This window comes from Ischnura elegans, chromosome 12 (assembly GCF_921293095.1).
Source record: "Ischnura elegans chromosome 12, ioIscEleg1.1, whole genome shotgun sequence".
Classification (NCBI taxonomy): domain Eukaryota; kingdom Metazoa; phylum Arthropoda; class Insecta; order Odonata; family Coenagrionidae; genus Ischnura; species Ischnura elegans.
The window spans coordinates 37,775,237-37,799,462 of NC_060257.1; the positions used below are offsets into that span (position 1 = coordinate 37,775,237).

A 24,226-nucleotide genomic window follows, 5' to 3' on the forward strand; every position below is an offset into this window, starting at 1 on the left:
TATAACTGCATACGTAAGTCCATACCACCATCAATATAGCCAGGAATATCTTTCGGGTGGGGTTCTTGTCTTGAAAATAACTGTTAACTGTTTACTTTCATATCGAAATTCCTTTGAACTACCTTTAACTCGGCACAAATATTTAAAAATTGTACAGTAAAAGCAAAAGCCTTTCCTTAAAAACAGTAGGAGCTGTGTGAAAGGAGATACATATTACATCACACAAGGAAACTAAATATGTATTACCATTCATAATTGCTGAAGGCACTCTAAGGCAACAGGCAAAAGGACTAGCATCAAATAACAAGCTAAAGGGCAGGATGAGAAAAAGGTAGAAATGCCTTACATGAATGTTAATGTACAATTTATCAATCAGATACATGTTTCATTATTTGGTGTTTATTTTTGATTGCACATACTGATTTAGAAAATAACGTCACAGTCTGCACCTAGAGCAAATCAGTAAATGCAGATATATGGGAAGAGGAGATTTATAAGTCATATATGTATATACAATACAATTAATCACTCTTGAGCATCAAAGGAATTATTTAAAAAAATTGTTCTTTTAAAATGAAATGCAATAAATCGATGCTAAGGCTTAAGCACAAAGTTGGTCCTTATATTGTACATAAAAATACAAAATAACAAATTTTTTCTAAAAAAATCCTTTAAATTATGCAATTTTACCATTTTAAGGCGTTTCATAATATCCAATGACACCATCAAAAAATGTGATTCACCTTAATCTAGAACTTTTTTTACGTAGTACATTGGCATTAACACACAATCATCACCCACAAAATTCCAACAATTTACCTAAAACATGATGTTGAATTTTCACCCATTATAATTGAATGCAAAATAATAATAATTGATAACATTGAAGAGATTGATGGAAAATAATACTTCATAAGAGTAATAATTATGGTCAGAGCATAAAATATGTCATCTCTAACAGAAAATTTCAGAGTAAAGAATTAGGAAAATCAATATCAGAATGCAAAAATTACATTCATCAACTCATCAAATTTATTGATTCCTCCCATTCAGATGGAACTCTTCCCTCAATGATTATCATTCCTTGAAGCTGATCCAATGTTCAAAGCTGTTGTAGAGGATGTTTTCTCTGAGATGTAATGGCAGACTAGATGTAGGAAATTGTCAGGATAACTCAAATGTTCACTTAACCACTGCAACGGGACTTCTTTAGGGGGCTCCACACCATGGGTTACCACACGAACTGAAAAGAAAATATAATGAACATTATGAAGAGAGACAAAAAGGTTTGCTCGTACAGGGATATAAGACAGAGGCTTATGCCAGTATATTAACTGTAGTTTATGGAGTGTAGACAAGGCATCCCATACCCCAGCAGCTCCTGGCAGTCTCTGTTGAAAATGTATTTGCTTTTTGAACATTAAGGTATTCATTTGTTCAAGAGTTTATTTGATTTTCTGTTTTGTCTGTTAACCTTATGACCATTAATATGAAACATATCATTCTAATCCACACTCATGAGTTTTATAAGTGTCAATGGATCAGCTATACATATTCTACAGCGGGAAACTGATCCTGTGGACATCTATGAAGCAGCAGACAGTCGCTCTCTAATGCTGAGACTTCACAGCAGCCAGCATGGCCTCAGAGATGATATACGTATAAGGAGTAGCTTTAAATCTCAGTAGAGGAAGGGAAGTACCAGCCCACTTGCTTGTAGGTAATAAGAGTCCTATTTTATTAATTGAAAGTTATGAGCACAGCAAACGTTCCAAATATATAGACATTGAAGCACATTTTTCAAAGAACTTCAACAGGGCTATTCTGCTAAAAGGGGCCATACAAATGGCCGGCCGTAAGTTTCGTATGGCCTGACCAGAAATTACGGCCTATACCGATTCCACTCTCGAGGGGCCACATCATATGGCCCGGCCAAAAGTCTTAACCCCCTTTCTGTAGACGAGTATGAGAATTATAATTGGTACTATAAGTTGGGTTCACTTTTTTTAAACACCAGTCATTTGTTGAGAAGGAAGTTTGTTTCAACGTGGATAAAAAATTAATTCTATGACCCTTAACTGAAATGGACCCTTATTAAAGGATAAATATGGATTTTCTTTAAACACTGATCTGGCGGCAGATGCTGGAGATCTTTAAAAAAAAGTGAAGAACTTAAGCCACAATTATAGCTTTTTTGCAAATTTGGACGAGATTAACCAGCTTAAAAATTACCACAGGTTAGACAAAGATTTTTTAACCAACAACAGAGCTCAGGATGTTCTGGATAATCATACTAGGTACATAACAGACTGATCTTCTACCAACTACTAACAGTGGGTAGGTAACTTATTCTGGGATTCAAATATCTACATTTTGAACTACAGTCAATGCAAGTACATGAAAATAAAATCAACAGATTTAGGCGTTACTTGGTGGAACGATGAGATATTCATGGTTAAATAAAAACACAGTACTATTCCACAACCTTATATTTTTATTTTTTTATTTTTTTTTTTTGCAGCCAAAAAAAAAAAAAAAAATAAGGTTGTGGAATAGTACTGTGTTTTTATTTAACCATGAAGTACATGAAATTTTATTTGAGATACCCCTTCAAAATCATCATGTTTTCGGTGTTATTTTTATTTTAGTTCATAATAGGAGCCAGCTATAGTAGAAAAATAAAATGTACAGGGTCATACAATAATGCAATATGGAATCTATTCTTACAAAAAACAGGAATATGTACCGGTAATGAAAAAATAAAATATTTTATTGATTTCAAACAATCACTTCTGAAATGAATTCCCACCGTGGCATAGTGAGGGGGGATGGTCATTGTGATTCGAACCCCCTCTTCCACCTCCCCCAGAAATTACTTTGCTTCATAAAAGAAAACAAAATATTGAAAGACCATGTATTAACAAAAGATTGATTTGAAAAATGAAGTTTTGTCAATTATGAAAAGAACATTCTTCAGTACACATCAAATGACCTATACCACGGCCACAACACTAGAACTTGTAAGGACCTGCATCAAAACTTTGTCAGGACTCAAAATACAGCCCTAGGTCCTAAACCTATGGGCCTGAAGATTTTTAATGGGTTGCCTCCAGAGGTGAAAAATGAGAGTAGGACCTCGGTCTTTAAGAAGAAACTTCTGAAGTTTCTGAAAAAAAATCTACTTTATTTGGTTAATGATCTTCTGTATTTGTAACTTTATATATATATATACAGTGGAACTTGGTTAGTACGTTCCTCCTTAGTACGTTTTCCTCCTTAGTACGGCGATTTCCCTCGGTCCCGGTACCATCCGAACAAAATACAGGTAAAAGAATTTGGTTAGTACGTTTGAAAAAATTGCGCTTTCCTGGTTAGTACGCTCAATTGCTTGCCGTGACGCAACCCGCAATTCGTTCTCTAGTGTCTTCTTAAGGGTCGCAAACGTCTGAATTCATGATTTAATTTATTATCATTAGTCATTAACATTCTTCCATTCATTCCACATCTCTTTCTTCTACCGTAATTTATCCAAATGCATTTCTGAATTCTTGTGACGTGATGAAAAATAAAATGCGGCCATTTTTCGGGAATGTCTGACTATGAAAAACTACAACCAATAAGAAGCCCCAATTTTCCCCACCCCGAGCTCCTCACCTTTTGTTGCCTTTGGAGCGCTTGGGAGTGCCCACTGCTGCGCACAAAGTTCGTGAATGGGCAATTGTTGCTATTGCACGAGTTATCATGATGAAGAAATGAGTCAGACAATTTCCACATTATCTAAAGCAGTACTGTTCCATAAACTCGACGTCGTGCGTATTTACTTGACTACTGTTGCGGGAGCAGACGATCCTCAGGATCTCCACGCGAAGCTTAGCTTAAAAATAATTGATCTCGGAACGAAAGCAGACGACATTAGACAAATTTTGAAAGTAAATTTCAACTGTTTAATATAAAATTTTCTTGTAATTACGTCGTAATCTAATAATCTTGCGTGTCATCAGTCGATATATCGATCGATTTTACAATCGAAATGGTATCATTCCAGAAGCGAATGTCTACGGCTGTTGCCGTAATTTGAAAGTTAATATAATTTTGCCCAATTTTTATGATGTTTAAAAAACCAGTTGACTTACTCCGGGTTGTTGTTATATTCTCCGAGTACGCTGTGAGAAAGAAAAATGACTTGTCTTCGCTTGTCTGAGCTTCACTCGTCCTCGTTCTGTAAATATATATAGGATAAATCACGGGAGATAGACGCCGTAATCATGAAATCGTCTCCGGGATGTCCATGAAAAATTGCGATTTCTATTCACATGGTATTGTTTTTCATGGTAGCGCTCATTTTCTTGATTTTAAATGTGAAAAGAGTTCAGGAAGGCGATCCTATGAGAACTACCGATAGTAATTGTAATTATGACGACTTTTTCACTGATTGCAATAACCCCGACTGGTTTTATTTACTTTCCTCGTTAGTACGTTTTCCTGGTTAGTACGTTCATTTTTCGTGGTCCCTTCAGAAACGTACTAACCAAGTTCCACTGTATATATATATATATATATTCCAATTTAATTTTTATTGATATAAATTGACGTGTCCTATATTTGTATTTGTATTCTGTGTACAACATACAGATCTTTGGACAAATAAAAATATTATTATTATTATTATTATAGTGAAAAGTGTAAACCCTTGGGTTCTGGGCATTCACGATTTTAGCTGCCAGGCACTGCAGAATAGACCCCCTGTGTGCGAGGCACGCCCTGCCATGAGGGCTGCTTTGCTAGAGTTAAGCCCCTTAGTGATTCTTATGGTAAGGGAAAGTGCCCTAGTGCAACATATCCAGGTAGGAAATTTTTTTTGGGTAAATTCCGCAGCTAGCGTGCAAAACGTATAAAAACGTTCCTGCATTCAAAGGGTTAAAATTAGTTAAGAACCCTATACTTAGTACTAGGGATGAGTCGATTCCAAATGTTGATTCTCGATTCCACCAATTCTTGGGAATGGAATCAGAATTGAGAATCGATTGCCTTAAGTCGATTCCGATTCCATCGATTCCAGGAAGATGAATGATTTGAGCATAGACTATAAGCTTGGGGTATAAAGGCTGCCACACACCTAAGCGGCCGCGGTGTCAGCCTTGCCCATGAGGAGGATACGCCCGGCACATGGGTGCTGCGACGAACACACCTAAGCGGCCTCGGAAACATGAAAATGTCGGCAAGAGCGACAAACCGACGAACCCTGAAATGGCGCGTGTTCATGAGCAACTCTCAGGGAAAAAAAAACAAGGAAACCACGGGATCGGGAAGCAATGCATGCGTTTTCGTACTTTCATTAACCGCTGGTCACGGCAAATCAAATTATTGTGACTATGAATCACCATCGGAGAATTCATCTGGACCACCAATTTTAACGTATAATAGATCGAAATATATATTTTTTTTATTTTCGAATGATATTTGAAGTATGATGATAATAAAAACATGCAGAGAGTGAGTTTTCCTGTGAAAAAAAAAAGTTTTTTATAACTACGTGCAGAGAGCGGGTTATTTATGTAACTTTTTTTCATAGACTAACACGCGTCTGCGTCAATAATAAAAATTTACACACATTCGCTTTGTATATCCCAGTTTCATCAATGCAACCCTTGAGAAAGTTAATACTTGCTTGGCATAAGCCGCCGCGGCCTCCGGGCAGACTCGACAGGTTGCGTTCGGCCGCCACCGCGCACCCATCAGGCTGCTCTGGTATGTATGGACGCAATGAACACTACATTATTGTTTAGCCACCGCGGTCAAATGACAATGTAGCCACCGTGGCTATTGTTATTTTATTCCATTCAATTCTTAAATTTTAATGACAGCAAGGTGACAGATAAATCAATTAATAGGATTAAGAATCGATGGAATCGTAATCGAGAATCGGGAATCGATTTGAAGGAATCAGAATTGGAATCGGAATCAAAAAAAAGTGGAATCGACTCATCCCTACTTAGTACCCTGTTTTTAAAAAATTTCCCCCTAATTTTGGACCCTCCCAAACAAAATGCCTGGCCACCTCACTGAATTCCTTAAGCCCTGGAAGTATAAACCCAGTGGATGAAGACATACTTTTTCAAGAAAAGAATTCAATTGGCAGAGCAAGTCGTGCTCCTATTGCCCTAAAATCACCTAACTAAATTGTAAATTGAAACACTTGAAATGAACTCTTTGAAAATGGTGACAATGAATACCTGTTTGAGTAGCTTGTCCTTTTTCCTCTGGAAATACTTCCTCAAGAAGTTCACCCAAAGTCCTACTTCTGCCATCATCAGTACAAGGCCGAACTGGTCTTTGACGATAAGGTACGTCAAGACTGGGCATGTAACATCTAAATGGGATGAAACGAAAGCAAGGTCGATGACTGGATCCTTCGTCAATGGCACCCCCACCAACTGTGGCAGAGCCACCACCTCCACCACCTGTAGATCCTACTTCCATCAGTCGTCGGTTGACAGACCAAAACTGATCAAATTTATCTGCAAATCATAAAAAATAGGAATCAAAATAAGAAAACATTAATAACAGTCACATGTTATTCTTTCCTTTTCAGTTAACCATTAAACAAGGTATTCAGTGAACCCAACCCCCTTTCTGAAACTAAAAACATGGATACACTTGGAAAAAGAATTAAGTGTAAGTAATTAATCCTTGGGGAAAACCCCCACCGTAACGGGGTGTCCAATAATAACGTGAGTTGATTAAATTGGAGATTTTTGGACCCCCTTAGTGAGATATGGTGAGATTTGTCTCGACCCCCATCCCCTAATCTCACGTGAGATTGTTCAAAATGCATATTTTCAGAGTAAATATGTTAATCAATGCTTCATTTGCTTGGGTTTACTTAAAAATTAAAGTTTATTTACTTATTTTTATTAAAGATTAGTTAATACTAGTATTTAAGATTACTAAGATCGCAATTCACACTGTTTCTTTTGGAAAAATAAATTACGTGATACTTGCCAGAACCCCCTCTTCAACCCCATGTGAGATTGGGTGAGAATCAGCTTGGCCCCCTCCCCCCTAAATGCCTCACATAATTAACAGATGCTGCCTAACTAGGTAATAACTTCGGGTTTGACTATGTACAACCCTTCCAAATAGGAATTAAATTCACTCTTCATAATGGCTTACATAACTCATAGGTAAGTAATGAAAATAAAATCATAGTTATAGATACAGACACTAATTCATCATCCCAAACAAGAATAGGAGTATAAATTTTTTTAAACAGGAAATTAAAGCCAAATAATTATCCTTGTAGGTGAATAAATGGAGACAGGAGGTACTGAGAACTATGGTCATCACCATGTTTTTTAATTTTCTTCCATTAGCCTCAGATAGCTAGGGAGAATATGGTGGAAGGGATGAGGAAACTATTGGCATCAAACTGTTCTTCACAAAAGGCAATAGTGAGAACATGCTAAAGCCCATGGGCATAGGCAGAGAATTGGGCTTGGGTTAGAGCCATGCAACCATCCACACATGGGTTCAAGAAGGAATATCTTCTCAGAACTTACATGAAGCCAAATTTATGATGACAATTCTATTTTTGTGTAATACTGAAACCTTTTTGTAGCATTGTACTTTTTCCTGGCAAACAGTGGCAGTAAATTCTTCTCGGGATTTTATCCAGGTAATCACCTCAATCTCCATAGCTGCCAGCATTTTGATGAAATCCTTTTCCATCGTCATCAGGGCCTATAGCGCTCGCAGAGTTTCTGTGCACTAGAGAGTTTCCCCGAGCCTAGTTGCCCATGGTAGAGGAACTCCGATTGGCTGACGGCATCCAATCCCGTTAACCGGTTCTTTACTCAATGCGCACCGGGTACAAACCTTCGAAAGTGGCGAATGAGAATAATCTTCTCAACCCCCAACAATGAATAGTTGAATCACTTTAAGTTTAGACCCGATATCTATTGTAATGATTCATAAACAGAATTTCTATGTTAAAGATCGCGTTCTATGTTAATGGCGCGTAAGCGAGGCATCACGTTCGCTTTCGGTGATTCTTTCAGGTCGCCACTTTCGAAGGTTCGTTGGTTCACATTTTTCTGGGGGTGCTTCTGCAGCAGGGGGGGGGTTTGAAGGGTAGGACACTCATACATCCTTTGCAATGTCAATGCTTAGGCCCTACACAATGCATGTATACTCTATATAGATATTTGTTGGCCAACATGCAGATCCAACTGCAGTTACAGGGAGTAGTGCTATTTTATATCAGTTATTGTTGAAGGGGGAGGCCAAAAAATAAAATTGAGAAAATATTATGCACTGCAATAACAGTGATTTCAAGTGCACTTGCACAGATGTTTGAGTGGAGACACTTTATTTGAGAGGAGCACAGGGATGAAGAAAGGTTGCTGCAAGTGGGTAATAGGAGGGGTGGCCATGAGTGCTGAATAAAAGCTGAATTTAGCTTCAGCTCACAATTCTGCAGCATCATAGGTGTCCAAGAAGGTACTGCATCTCATAATTATTACCTGGCCTGAAATTTTCTAAGGGATTGTGATGCTTAAATATTTTTGTTCAGTGTAATGTTTAAAATATTGTGTTTACTGACTTTTGACATGATTCATTTGTATTTATTAAACAATACTTTGTGAGTTATATTGTACTAGAAACAATACTACAAAGGTATATGAGGAAATATGAAGCAGAAATTAAAAGGCAATAAGATACACCTACTTTAAAAACAAAACAAGTATAATCAACTTTATACAAAGAGATAGTTAGATATTTTAACCGAGGACAAATTATTATAAGACGAAAATCAATATGAATACAATAAGAATGAATGAATATAAGTTACAATGATTACCATTCTGCAATCCCATCCATAGTTGGTTGTGCTCCTTTTTCTGCATGCTTCCAGCAACCTGCCCTCGGTGCTTAAGAGCATCTGCTTCCTTCACCGTGGACATAAAGTGAGACTCCACCGCTTCCCTGAGGAATCAGATGGATTAATTTCGCTATCAATGAAAAGTAATTGTGATCGAAAACGATCGTATCATAGGTACAACAGATCACTTCCACTGACCGGCTTGGACAATGAAGAATTTCTGCCTCTGGAAATTTGTCGAAATGAACAGTTATATTCCAAGGCAAAGAAATATCATTCCCTTGCAAATCGAAAAGTAAACCGATGGGGTAGTGCCTGAAAATTACAGTAAAACTTGAGTTGTCATTGACGATTGAAGGCGATCGTTTATTATTACATCCACGATCAAAAATGGTTGTTCAACTGAAAATAAATAAGGACTCATACCATTTTAGCGGCTGACCATTGAAATCCAACCACATCTCGGCGTCGCGTCTCTCAGGTTGTATGTGCCTGCTAAAATGTTTCCTAACCTAAAGGCAAATATTACAACATAAATGATGTACCTTTCGAGACAAACTTGTCCAGAAATCAAGTTACAAATTTTTACCTTATCAGTGACTAGAGGAAAATATGATAACCTTGGAACCATAAGATAGAATGGATCTGGAGCTTGCAATGCATAAACTTCTTCAGGGTGTATCTGAAAGCAGACGGGCAGCTTCCCCTCCCATATTTCCCGCAAAACTTCCCTGTCATTAGCCATGCTCAAGGAATTTCCAAGTACACGCTAGCCTAAAAATCATGCCATTGATATAAATTGTTCAGACGATGAATAAATTTTACATTAATGGAAAACGTTACCCCCTTCCAAGATAATAACCATTATTTCTGTTCTCGACTCAAGTAAACATATGATGAACAAATGCAGGTGCCGAGGCGCGACATGAGCCGACAGGCGAAACTCGCAGATTGGGGCAGATGGGGAGCCGCGATAAATCAACATCTGAGTTGCAATATAATCTCGTTTTTGAATTTTCGGCCGATTCTGAATCTAGTTTAGGTGAGTTTGGAACGCCTTCGATCTAAAAAACGTAATGTAATTGGATGACCATCAAGTTAACCCACGAAAGGTCATCTTTGGTTTTGTAATCTTAATTTTGTTTATTGTCAGAATATTTCCATTTTCAGATCGACCTGTTGTAAAGTGTTATCACTGAAGTATAATTATGTCTCAGGATGGAACAATAGTTGAGGATGAATATTTAGTGTATGCTGAACTTTGTGACAACACTGATCCTAATATTTTTAATCATGCCGAGACAAGCTTTAAAGCATTTGCGTTGGATTCGGATCAACCAATTATAACTATTGGAGGACAGGTAATTCGGTGTTTTAGCTTTTATGACTAGATTGATCCTGCAATAAAATGTGAATTCGTAAAAATATAAGCTGAAAAGTTTACTTTCGTGGACCTGTGACGTACTGAGAGAAAATATGCCTATTTTGGAATGTTTCAAGGGGTAAATCAAGAAAGGAAAATAGGCTTTTCGAAAAAGTCTGCAGTTAAATTATCAACTAATATTTTGTCATAGAAGACAGCAAGATTATTCCGTGGTAGATCTTCGCAATCAAAACGATGCAATTTGTTTTACATTGAAGACAAAAATGATGCGTATCAATAGCCGAAAGCCAATTAACTTTTCACTGTAAAATTTTGGTCAGCTCGTCACAGGTCTACTGCACTACTACACAGGTGGTTGTGTGTTCGTGCATATGTGACCTCAAGTGAATACTTGGCTACATTGATAACAAGTTGCATCCTGGAACTAATTCCTGTAGCTATTTGCAGCTGACTAAGACATTGTTCATTCACATATAGCTGGAAAGAGGTTAGATGGTTATTTGCTGCCAATGAGGCCCTTATCATAAGTTGAGCCTTTAGCCTTTACTGCTTCTCACCAGTGAATTACTGTGCGAGAGTTCTTGACTTTATATTTTAAAACATTCCTTCTAGGTAAATGGAGTGAGAAACTGACCAATCATTAATAAGGTAGTTTTCTCTAATGAGGGGTCTACATGAAGAATCAAACTGACGGTAGAGGCTGGAGACTTAATGGCCATAGCCAAATATCATTGACATGTACTTAGAGATGGGCAATTCATCTGCAAATGGTTCAAATTAAACAATTCATTCTAATAAATAATGTGAAGGAATTCCTCATTCAGATATTACATGTTGATCTTTGAAAATGAGGACATGTTGTACCATCTGTGTTTTCCAGGACATACAAGGAGAATTCAATAAGTTATGCAGCACATTTTATATATGAAACAGGGGTTGTTTTATTCCGTATTCAAATCACCAATAGATCTTCTAGCTACACAATACTATTTTTTAACCTAATCTCCATTCAATGCTACGGCTTGATGCCAACTTGAAGGCAGGGCCTGCATGCCTCCACGGCACCATTCCACTGGTCAATGTTGGAGTCAACGTTGTACTACGTGCTCCCATGGACTGAGTTCTCAAGGTGATGAGCGCCTGGGTGTGTTCAATGAGTATTTATGTGGCAACTGCAACACTCCCTCTCCCTAAGCTTCAACCCATATGCCACCAGTCCCTTTCATCCATCCCCACCAATCCTAAAGAAGTTCTGTCCCTTCTAATGGCACTGCCCTCCTCAAAGGCCCTGGGCTCTGACAATATCAGCTCTCTCTTGCACTGCCATCACCCCAGGGGCGGATACAGAAAAAACTCAAGGGGGGGGCGCAACATATCTTGAGTTGTCTTTACTTTTATCGTAATAAAAGATCACAGTCAAGTCACAGCCAAAGTATAAGAAAATTTTATTTAAAATGATTGTAAACATGTAAAAGATAATGCCACCTTATGATATGAAAAAGTTGCAATTGTGGTTTTGCAATGTTCGGCAATACGGGCGGACCTGCAAGGGGGGGGCGCGCGCCCCCTGCGCCCCCCATCTGTATCCGCCACTGCATCACCCTTTGTATCTCTGTATCCATCCTCTTCCATAGCTTCTTCTCCATTGGTGCGTTCGCTGCATACTGGAAAAGCACAAATGTCACACCAATTTTAGAATCTGGTCCCAAAGGAATCGTTGAAAATTATCGTCCAATTTCAATTTTACCTGTACTGTCCATTATTTGTGAGAGAATCATACATTGTCGTCTTATTCACTTCTCCTTCCCCAACATATTTCCCCATCGGCATGGTTTCCTTCCTGGTGGGTTGTGTCTCTCTAACCTTGCAGTACTGCACCACCATATTGCCAACTCTTTTGAGTCTAACGCACAGCTCAATGTTTGCTACGAAAACTTCTCCAAACCCTTATACTCCATTAATCACACATTGTTCATGCACAAACTTAAACACAGTTACAATATACATTCAAAATTTCTTCCGCAACTTCCCCAGTTTGTGATACCAATGTCTATTGATTGACGGCATCTCATCTTCTTACTTGCTAGTTAAATCAGGTGTACCGCAGGGAAGCTTCCTCGTTCCCCACCTGTTTGCACTCTTCATCGATGACATTACTGATGGCATAAGCCCTCTTGGCTGTAATATTGTAATGTATGCAGACGATTGCAACATTTTCAGAAAGGTTGATCGCCCCTCAGACTCACATTCCCTTCAACCTGCTCTAAATTTTGTCTCTGAGTGATGCTCTACTCGACTGCTGAGTCAACCCCTCAAAATTGACATTTACATTGACAAACAATCCCCTGAAGCATTCATACAAACTGGTTAACAAGGCTATCGCTCCGCTAATCTCTCCCACTGCGACCTAGGAGTGATCTTTGATAATAAATTTAAATCTCAGGATCACATGTCGATGATCGTGAAGAAAGCAATGGCCTAAGTTGGTATGCTCAATGGACTGACTGACTTTCACGACCCTACCACTTTAAGAACAGTATTTTTCGGATGTATTCTCCCCATACAGGAATGCTGGAATACAGGACTGCTCACCAGTTTGGTCTACTGCCTGCCCCATTACTCTAAACTTGCTCTACTGCCCTGTCAACTTCTTTCTTGCTGTTGCCCGCCATTGAATCCCTACACTCAGATATTATGCCAGTGACTCTATCTTTTCCTCCCTCAGGATTTCTAGCATAACTTACCGCCGTGTCTTACCTGATCTCATTTTTTTTGCATAGAATAATTAGCGGTTCTCTCTGGACTAACAAAATTTTCCCTCTTTTCCACTTTCATGTTCCTCCTTGCCCCTTGTAATAACTCTCTGCTTCACATTCCATGATTCTGTCTTTCCATCTCTCAACGCACTCTTTCTTATGGAATCTCCTCCATGTTTAACTCCATAGCTTTAAAAATCCCTTCCCTGGACCTCTTTTCGTCTGCCACTATTTACAAATCCTCCTTAAAATGCCACCTGAGCAACTTGCATGGGTCGTCAATTGCTGTAAAAACTATTTTGAACTGGTAAAATGGATACATTAACTCGCAAAAATACCTTAAGTTTCACCATCCATCATCAAAAGCAATAAAAAAAATTGACTTTAAAATCGAGAAAAATTTCTCTGAGCCAGCTACTGAGCGAAGACACCCAAGCTCCACCGAAGCAAAGCGTGACGTCATAGGTGCCTAAACTGCCATCCGGAGTCGGAAAATACAATGAGCGCATGCTGTAAACATTGTTTTGAGGGAGTATTTAACCGCTCATCGTCACTAGTGTATATGCTGTTATTCTTGTTAATTTTTCCTATTGCTATTGTGCCACAATTATTACTTGGGATACTAAAAATGCGACTTTGGGATGATGAAGTATAAGCATTTCACTTCGTATGTTTCAGTTATCAGATAAATGGATGATAACGTTGCTGTTCATTCGAATAGTATACCTGAAATTCATCTATATCTACATACTGCCCCTCTAGCCACTGACAAGGCGTGTGGCAGGGGGTGTTAGGACATCAAAAATTGATGCCACAACCCTCATGGAATTAGTTATGATAAATTATTGCTATATGTCAGTGGAAAATTGCAAAGTAAAAGAAACTTGTGATACTGGAGGATAATGACCGTAAGCTTACGATCCGTGTTGTTGAATTTGGCAATACCGCATTAGTGGAGAAGGTAGTCATATCCGTCCTATGGTAGCCCGATTCTCTTCCTGCTGAAAATTTATCACGAATATTTAGATGGAGAGCCTTAATTACAGATTAAAACACTTAACTCCTGTGAAAAACAAATAATCTGTTGCTATGCATTCTTTTGATAGATTTGTAAGATAGAGGGGTTTGGAAAGCTAATGCCAATTCAGAGAGCACAAGAAAATCACTTTCTTTAATTATGAAAAATAACTTTTAGGCAGATTTCTATGAAAAGCAATGGACAGTTAAAGAAACACGAGAAATGCATTTGTTAAAAGAAACTTTTATTTCATGATAATGAGACAGAGTTTCACTGTTTCATTGGTTTTACGAATACGAATTCAGAGCAAAACAGTCTGCTCACAATTTAGATGTGAGATCGCGAATCGGTTCCACTGCCAACACACACACGCAAGCTACAAACTATTTCAATAATACAGGTAAATCCATAAACGATATACTAGCACTATACCAAAAAAAACATAGTGGGAAATAGGCAAATAAAATTATCAAATACTGGAAGTCACTACCATTCTTATATTCATTCATGTACAAATCACAATAACAGAGCTCTTTATGATGAAAACAACTTTTTATTCACTGATTTAAAGCCTTAAATTAGCCCACACAAGTGACACAGGTGAATTTTCTCACTACTAGTCGTTGATATAATAGAAAAACAAACGTCACACACAGTTTTGATCTTGATAGCTTGATATTGAAATGTCATATATACAGTGAACAACGGAGGTGAACTCGCCACTGACAAAATTACATTGCTGTTAGACATTTATCGATAGCGTAATAGCACTTTTTGCAATTCAATCACTATGGAATAGTAATAATTACAACTCTTTGCCGATATTTTTCAACCTTGTCTAACTTTGTGCATTATTACCACTGGCACTGTGATTATTACCAGTAGCTTAACGGGAGTTGTCACGTTGAAAATAACACTATTTTGGCACAGAACTCTTGTAGATAAAATGCTCGTTAAAAAAATGCTCCCGAAGAGTGCAAGAAATGTTATTCAGGCGGATGGGAATCAAAGGACAAATAATTTAAGTGGAGAAAGTTACCTTACTACGGTATTTTATCACAGAAAGTCAGCAACCTTTTTCCCAAAAACCTTTACAAGATTGCTTTTTATAACAACAACAACAACCTGAAAAGAATATTTAACAACACAAAAGAGAGAAGTGACCCATTGGACAACAGTGGCATATATTTATTGGAATTATATCGGACAAATGGGCCGCACTTTCTGGCAGAGAGCGGAGGAACACAAGAGGAGTTTTCGGACTTGTAACCTCTCCCAATCCCACTTTGCAAAACACTTGTGGGAGGAGAACCACGACAGTGATTTTTATCCCAAGAATTCTACACAAGGAAGAAAAAGGTAGAAGAATGAACAAGATAGAAGAGTTGGAGATTAGAAAACTCATCAAGAAACGTCCACTTCTTAATGACATTCTATTTGAAAACCTTTCCCCCCTCCTAAAAGCCTCCCTAAACCTCACGGAAAAACCCAAAATCCTTCCCCTCCCCCTACTCCTACGCAAGGCCGTAGCCAGAAAATATTTTTGGGGGGGGAGGGGGATTTATGGAATAGTAGACAAACATAAAATTATTTTTATAAGATAAATAAAATAGCGTATACAGTTAAATAGACATATTTATTATAAACCCTTAAAGGAAAATATAAAAATATTATTATAAAATTGAATTTAGCCTTCTAGCTTTTTTTTTGCAGCGACCAAATGAATTGACTCCTCGGTGTCGATGTCAATTCTGCGGTCTCTCAGGAGGCTCATAAGTCACTCACCTCTCTACTAATTCATAGCACTATTATTTCACACACTGCACCTACAAATTCGCATAGATAATTATTGACTTAAGTTGCATTGGACTACTAGATGTCCCTGCGCCGCTATATAATATCGTCGTGTGAGCACCAAGCGAGCAATTTCATTTTTATCATTTCGGGGGGGATCAATCCCCCTTGATCCCCCCCTGGCCATGGCCTTGCTCCTACGGACACCTCTGTCATTACCTTAGTCACCAACAACCCTCCGAAACTCCCGACCAACGGTCTTCCACACCCCGCCCCTCTCCAACTCTCAGCACCCGCCCACGATGCCACATCACAAACTTGAGATTTCCCAGCTAACACTTCCACCTACCTTCTTCCTCCCCTACGATAACCACATGATATATAAGGATATTTTATTGCTTGTAACCTTTGTACCTGAGGATGACGCTGCTGTGTCGAAACTAGTCGTACCACAAGAATAAATTGGTCGATTAATTCAAAGTTTGTTCGTTTTAATTATTGAAATGAACTTCCACAAAGTTGAGCCTGAGACTATAGAGATTATTAGTTTATGAGATTATTTCCCTGAAAAAATAGTTTTATTTTAGTTACATATCTTATACTAATACTTATAAATATCCCAGTTTAGACGAATGGCAATGGTCAAATTTAACCGCCTTTGAAAAAGGCCAGATTGGCACCCATGCAATGCCACTCCATGTGACGTCACAGGGACCTAGTTTAAATACGAGTAGATAGGAGTTCTACATCGTCTGAGATTACCAATGCATGCACGAGGCACAGAGCTCAGGGAAACATCTCTTAATAATCACCGATTAAAACTGCCAATGGTCGGAAAGTTTCCTTCGTTTGATAAGATATTAATAATCCATATTTAAGCCAAGTGCTACCTGCTAGCAGCCTACATCGCAGTGGCACACATATCATCGCTCCAAGGTCACCTCACATGGCGACAGTGGGAACCAGAATGACGTCGCATGGGATTTTCCCAGCATTCATACTTAACTGTTGCGTTTTCGCGCGCTTGAAAATTTTCACTTTTCATTAAATCACGAAAAATAGATATCGACACTTAAAAATTTAAAAGCATGAAATGCGAACTCCAGGAGTAATAATCTTTCGATTTAAGCAATAAAAAATGAATAGGAAACCACCCTAATGCTTCGTGTGATGTTTCAGCACCTTTGATGTCATCGAGGCTTCGTCGGCAGTGGCTTGGAGGGTGAGAGAGTTTTTGATGCGCTTTAAAATTCGTCATATTTATAATTGAATATCTTGCAAAGAAAAACTCAGATTTACCTGAGGTTTTCTTTGTTGAATTAAAAAAATAATGTTCTGTCTGCCTGTGAAATAAAAAAAATTCATGCAAGTTCCCCATTCACCGCTGTCTAATCCATAATGCCCCTTGGTATGTCCAAAAAAAAATTTCTGTTTGTTTTTTATTTATTGTGTTATTTTTTAGCTTTTATTTATTTATGAAAACATATAATGTAAAAAAAATTGTGCTGTTTTTGGTGGTGAATAAGTAATTTAATTTTAAATAATAAATAAAAAGCAAAACGAACGTTATTATAACAGCTTTAAAAATCTTGTCTATTTTTTAAGCGACTGTAGGGGCACATGCCCCCATACCTCCCCCTAAATCTGCCCATGAACTACACACTAAAAGAAAATGTAGCAAAAATGAGATGGTGCAAGTACATTAGCACATTACTCAATACTATAGGATACACTTGACCATTGTTTAATATTGGTGAAATGGAATCCGGCTCCAACCATTATTCTCTCTCTGTCTCACCCTCAGCAGTCCAAAGGATTACCTCCTCCCACTTTAATTCTATAGATTCCTCTCCATATCACATAATTTTAACATTTTCCTTTGCCTTAGTATTTTGTTTGCCTAGCTGTCATTGCAGCCCTATACCATGAATTCTATGGGGACATTGTCTCAGAAAAATCATTCTTCTTCTGATATGTTTTCTTTGAACTTTGATTTTTTTAATAATGTTATTCATTATACATACAATGCATATACAATACTTGTTTAACTCCTACATTCATACTAAGCAGCTTAGTTTGAGACTTTTGTATACTTAATATAGCTGATAGGTGGTTAAATATAATTACTGTAGTTGCTACGGATAATGCTTCTTCTTTATTCTATAGTTGATATATTCAATTTCTCAAGCACATTTCACCAGGTCAGGGCATTCATTTTGGCTAAAAATGGGCCAAAATGGACACCCTGACCCTGTAGACAACCCGAGAAAACTTTTTCATAAAGTGATTTTGCAAAATATATTATATATTTTATAATTTTTGTACATTTTTGAAGAACTGATTTTGATAATTACCATGCCTTAATTATCACAATATCTGTTATAGGCATTTGTTGGAAAATATAAGGACACCGTAGGCACTGCAGTGTTCTTAGAAGAAATCCCTCCTGGGACTGAAGAAGAAATTGGATTTGGGAATGAACCTTCAGACCCCCTTTTTGTGGACACTCCAGAGAAAAAGTTGCAGTATGTTTGTCACACCCGAAAAAGTCTTGAGATGTCCAGAGTCTTACTTCTGGAAAAGAATAAACCAGTTGAAGAAACTGAAAAGGTTGAAGATTCTAAAGATTGTGATGCATTTGAAGTACAAGATGTGAATAGTGAAGGGCAGAAGGATGTTAATGTTGAAACTGTTGGTGAATGTACTGATGAATCAATGAGGAACCCTTGTGTGGATGGTGATGAAATGGAATGTAAAGATGAATTATGTCATTCCTCCCTGGATGGAGGATCTATGATAGAAAGCATTGAGAAGATGAAAATTGAGAGTATTGGTTCAAAGGAGTGATAAGCTGTGAATGTGATCTGCTTTCAATGGAGTAAATGATTAGGAGTGACATTTTTAAATTCAATATTTCTGTTGACTCTTTGTTAGACTTATGGTGTGTTTTCCTCGTCCCCTTGCCGACCCCCCCGACGACGCTCTTTTGGAGCAAACCTTTTTTCTCCCGGAACATTGCAGCCATCCACAGGTGAGTGATTGCTTATTGAGTGCAAGTGTTTCTACGGATCACTGGCTGTCTTTAACAGGCCCATCCTGTGAAGATTCCCGGTTTTTTGTGGAGCAAGAATCTTTAGCGGAGGTCTCTACAGCCCCCACAAAGGATCTTGTTGTGTATGTTAGTGTGAGTGATTGTGTGAGTGTGTGTGTTTTTTGGGCTTTCTGGTTGAGAGGCTGGTGTTTGGTCACTGCGAGGAATTTCTCCCCCTTCCCGCTCACCAACGCAGTAAAATTTTTTCGACTTGCAAGGTGGACGAGCAGGGAGAATTATACGGCCAATTGAGAAATTCCTCTCTTCTTTAATCTTTCGAGGCCGTAGAAGCTCAATCCCCATTTTTTCAGTTAGACTGAGACATGAATTGAATTGATTAGTCTACCATAAAAAATTAGTCATCTTTAACTACATATTTTCAGGAATAATTATTGCCCATATTAACAAGGTGAATTGACTTAGTATGTATCTCTTTTGTTATGATTAAATAGGCAACCTTTATAACGATTATTCCATCTATAAAATTATAAGTGACGTACATCTACTTAACCAGGAAAGGAAAGTATTATTAACAGAATAAAATCAACTGATTTGGGCGTTACTTGGTGGAACGATGAAATATTCATGGTGAAACAAAAACACAGTACTATTCCACAAAATTTATTTAAGCTGTCTACTAGTTTCAACGTTTAGACCGTCATTATCAAGACTAACTGAGCAATAGCATACAACATCCAGCCTTATTTATCCAACAATAGTGTGAGGGAAGGAGGAGGGGGGGGGAACTAAATGAGGAGGAGCATTGAGCATTGTTGGTTGGGCATTGTTGGTTGGATTGGAGGTTCAAAACACAAAGTATAAAAGCTTGGGGGGGGGGGAGGCAGATAGAAATTCAGGTGGTAATGAGGTTAATGAGAAGGGGAGGTGGAAGGATTGTCGAGGAAGAAGTCAGATTTTAAAACAGTAGATAAAAAATTAGAACATTTGAATACAGTCATATCATTAAACATTTCGATGTTACGTGCAAGAGTGCATTTGGTGATTTCTAAAATTTCTAAAATATCCAGTTTTACACTTTTGTCATGGACATGTAAAATTTTAATATTAAAATCACTGTTGTGGACGGATTCGGACAGGTGTTTAGAAAAATAGGAAATGGAGTCTTTCAAACGAGCACTTCTTTTGTATTCATCAACACGAGTTTTAAACTTGCGGCCCGTTTGACCAACGTACACACCGTTGCACTCGTCGCATGTCAGGGCATAGACACCACTTTTGTCTTCAGGATGCACTTTGTCCTTGGAGTTAAAAATCACTTTACCAAGGGAGGTCGGGGAGTAAAAACACACACGGTATTTGTCTTTGGGTATGAGGTTGTGAACACTGTAAGACAGGGGGCCAAGGAAAGGTAATTTGCACCATCGTTTGGGTTCTGTTTTGGGGACCGGCAGTAAACTGGTTAGGGTGAGCGATACTCTTATTCGGGTTTTTTTGGCCAGTAATTTACGGATGAGGTCATCATTATAGCCGTTATTAGAACATATCGATTTAATAACATCAAGTTCCTGGTTGAAACTTGAAGCAGTCATTGGGATACAGAGTAGTCTGTTTAACATAGAGTTAATGCCTGCAATCTTGTGGGAGTAAGGATGGTTTGAGTCTGCGGGGATAAGTACATCCGTAAAGGTACTTTTCCGGAAGATTGCGAAGTCATGTTTGCCTTCTTTGAGGGAAATCGTAAGATCTAGGAAGTGGATTGAGTCACCTCCGAGTTCAGAAGTAAAATTGATGGATCGGTGGAGGGAATTGAGTAGCCCAAGAAAGGAGGCCAGTTGCCTCTTGCTACCGGTCCATAAGCAAATAATGTCATCCACATATCTAAAGTAGTAGCACAAGTTTTTTAAAAGAGGGTGATGAGAGCTGAACAGTTTACTTTCCAGGTTATCCATAAAGATATCAGCCAGGACGGGCGAGAGAGGAGAGCCCATAGAAAGGCCGTGGTTTTGTCTATAAAACTGGTGATTGAATTGAAAATAATTTTGGTCCATGCACACTGATAATAGTTTTTTGAAGTCACTCACTACGTCGTCATTGACGGATGATTTTCTGAGCCAATCTAGAGTTATATCTATAGCTTCTTTGGCAGGTACGGAGGTAAAAAGGTTGGAAACATCAAATGATACCAGTTTTCCATTTGGTTGTTTGGATGTTGTATGCTATTGCTCAGTTAGTCTTGATAATGACGGTGTAAACGTCGAAACTAGTAGACAGCTTAAATAAATTTTGTGGAATAGTGCTGTGTTTTTGTTTCACCATGAATATTATTAACAGGATTAGCCCATATGAAAAAATTGTATAAACCTGTATAAAATCTGCATACATTCTTATACATTGTCATGACAATTGTATAAGAATGTATACAAATTTTATACAGGTTTATATAATTTTTTCATAGGGGGTGTTGGTCTGGGGTCACCTCAGTCCCCTGAAGTAGGCAATCCTTTCATAAAGAACTTTGCACTGAAGGCCATATTCAACTACTCTAATAGGCAATTGGAGTCGTAGAGATATGTTGATGACATCTGTATTGGTTGGCCTCATGGGAAGGTATCTTGACCCATCTTAGCGCACACCACCCAGCAATCTACTTCATCATGGAGATTGATAAATAAAGCATTATAATTTTTAGATGTCCTAGTGAGTAGGAATGCTGACGTAACCCTTGGACGTGCTTTATACCAGAAGAAAACATATAAAGACATGTAAATGGACGTTCACACTTCAAACTTGCGTAGAAGACTTCACTGGTGTATACATTAAAGCATCCAGCATTCAGCATATCTGACCTAGTATCACTCCCAGAGAAATACATCTCCTGTCAACGTTAGCGGAGATGAGGGTTATAATTAAAAAATGGTTTAAAGTGTAATTAAAGTGTGGGAGAAGATACTTACTTTCAGCCCAAGTCAAGATTTGAGAGAAGCAGAAAGAGGTTTTCAGCAAGAAAGCCGCTCCCTTTCTCCTTCGCTCATCTTCTGTCTCCAGCATCTATCCCACAGTAATTTTAATCATCGTGGTTCTTATTGAAAATTATGAATTCAACAAGATGGAGTATAACAAGATTTCATTAATCTCCATTTCTTCCCTTACTCCATCTCTTTGGCCTCATTACTGGTCCATGAGTCTAATTTTCAATTACCATTCAGGATAATTTTATCTCGACGTAACTCGTAAAAATTATTCAACATGGTATATACACCAACTAATATATAACCACAAGGGGCCATTCCACATGACGAAATCATCATGTCAATTTTAACGGTTTTCAATTATTTTCAAGCCTCAAACACGATGCAGATCCGTTGAAACTGATCGAAAAATAAAATGTACCGCGGAGATTATGGTAGATTCCATTAGAAAATCTTTCAAATTATACTCTGCAGTTTCCATTAATTTAAAAATCCATTGGGGACGTATTCCTTACTACTGGAGCTAGGTCATGACCCCCACAAATATGATGATGAATTCACCGCTGACTGGAGGTGCCTTACATATAGCACCCAGAACCATGGTAAATTGCCAAGTGAATCAAGGAACATGGATAGCATAAGAATCATAGCAATGCCAGGAAAGCCAAAGGTGTATGGTAAGGTTTGCAGTCCCATGGAATAGGGTAGTTTCCTTCATCAAAGAAAACGATAGGCATTGATTGCGATTCGTTACCCACCATTAGTGTATTCATAATACACAAATTATTTGGTTTTTGAAATACCGGTTTAGACGAATGGCAAGGGTCAAATTTTATCCTCATTTGAAAAAAGCCAGATTGGCGCCCATGCGATTCCACTCCGCGTGACGTCACAGGGACCTAGTTTCTACACGAGAGGATAGGAGTTATACATCGTCTGAGGTTACCAATGCATGCATGAGGCACAGAGCTCAGGGAAACATGTCTTAATAATCACCTATTAAAACTGGCTAAGGTCGGAAAGTTTTCTTCGTTTGATAAGGTATTAATAAACCTTTTTTAAGCCAAGCGCTACCATTCAGCAAGGTACTCAGCTATCCGCTAGCATCCTGCGTCCTATCAGCGCTCAGAGTCTCGATCAAGGTCACTTCACCAGAAATGCGTCGCACGGACTCTCCTACTTACGCGTCGCGTTTTCGCGCGCTTGAAATTTTTCACTTTTCATTTAATCGCGAAAAATACATATTGTCATTTAAAAATCTAAAAGCGCAAAATACGTACTCCAGGAGTAATAATCTTTCGATTTAGGCAATAAAAAAATAATAGGAAACCACCCTATTGTTTCCAATGGCAGATACTACAGATTGTTAGACCTAAATACCATGCTAAAGTGAAAAGAATGCAAAAAAACACATAATTTGCCATTATTCATGTTGCATATTTAGGTATGTAGTACCCATATATGGCAAGCAAACCTTGTTGAGGTAGGATATAAGTTTGAAACCTCAATGTTTAGAAATATTCATGAAGGAAATAGATGCATATGGGGAATGTAGTACCATACATGCACTAACATCTTTCATCCTGTAGTTTCTATCATGGCATAGCCCCTGATTTTGCTCTTATGAAGCATTTCTTTGTGCTCACAGAGAGCATTCAGCTGCAGTAATCGCCCAGTATCCAAGCGTCCTAGATTTTCTGGAATTGTTGCTCCATTTCTCTGTTATTTTGTTGGAGTCTAACTCGATGCTCCATACTTACATTGCCCAAGGAGGTATTCAGTCAAGGTGTAACTTCAACCTCATTTGGCATCCCAGCATTTCCAATAATGTCAGCATGTTGTCAACTATGTTCCTATACTAGGAGGGTCAACATCGGTACTTCTGTCTCCTCTAGCCTTCAAGACCACTGCTTCGGCTCCCTATGTTCGTCACAAATCTGGCTGCCCTGTTTGCAGGTAAAGCATGTTAACATATTCTGATTGCAAGATAAGAAGAATATGCAACACCAGTGACATCACACTATTTTACAATTATCCTCATGAAACACCTTCATTTTTGTGGTGTTTTCTTCAGTTGCAAAGAATGACCGATAGATATTAAAGCATTCGTATCACCATTACTCAGAACTGCCTTCATGATTCTTGGAACAGTGAGCAATCACTGGGCAGGTGTGGGGTATTTATAGGTATGATGGGTATGACCCTTCTCAACTCGTATATTGCTGCAGTGCACAATGAAGTCCTTCTGAGTAAAATATTGCGTAAATATCAATACCACTATTCTTTTAAGTGCGACAGACATACCAGGTGCAAACAAATGTCTTTCTTAAAGCATATTGATCCTACATGATAAGCAGAGCTCTTGTAAGAGC

The 24,226-nt window shown here is 38.2% G+C and overlaps 2 protein-coding genes across 2 annotated transcripts; one reads left to right on the plus strand and one right to left on the minus strand.

The window, feature by feature from the left end:
• Nucleotides 1–347: 347 nt before the first annotated feature.
• On the minus strand, nucleotides 348–9,768 carry LOC124169255 (autophagy protein 5). Its single transcript, XM_046547814.1, has 6 exons — nucleotides 9,471–9,768; nucleotides 9,308–9,393; nucleotides 9,080–9,196; nucleotides 8,861–8,985; nucleotides 6,234–6,518; nucleotides 348–1,243 (listed from the first exon to the last, which is right to left on the minus strand). The coding sequence occupies exons 1-6, from the start codon at nucleotides 9,624–9,626 to the stop codon at nucleotides 1,068–1,070; spliced, it is 945 nt and encodes a 314-aa protein (XP_046403770.1). The 5' UTR covers nucleotides 9,627–9,768; the 3' UTR covers nucleotides 348–1,067.
• A 51-nt stretch (nucleotides 9,769–9,819) lies between these two features.
• On the plus strand, nucleotides 9,820–18,739 carry LOC124169256 (general transcription factor 3C polypeptide 6-like). Its single transcript, XM_046547815.1, has 3 exons — nucleotides 9,820–9,923; nucleotides 10,052–10,242; nucleotides 18,219–18,739. The coding sequence occupies exons 2-3, from the start codon at nucleotides 10,090–10,092 to the stop codon at nucleotides 18,678–18,680; spliced, it is 615 nt and encodes a 204-aa protein (XP_046403771.1). The 5' UTR covers nucleotides 9,820–9,923; nucleotides 10,052–10,089; the 3' UTR covers nucleotides 18,681–18,739.
• Nucleotides 18,740–24,226: the final 5,487 nt, after the last annotated feature.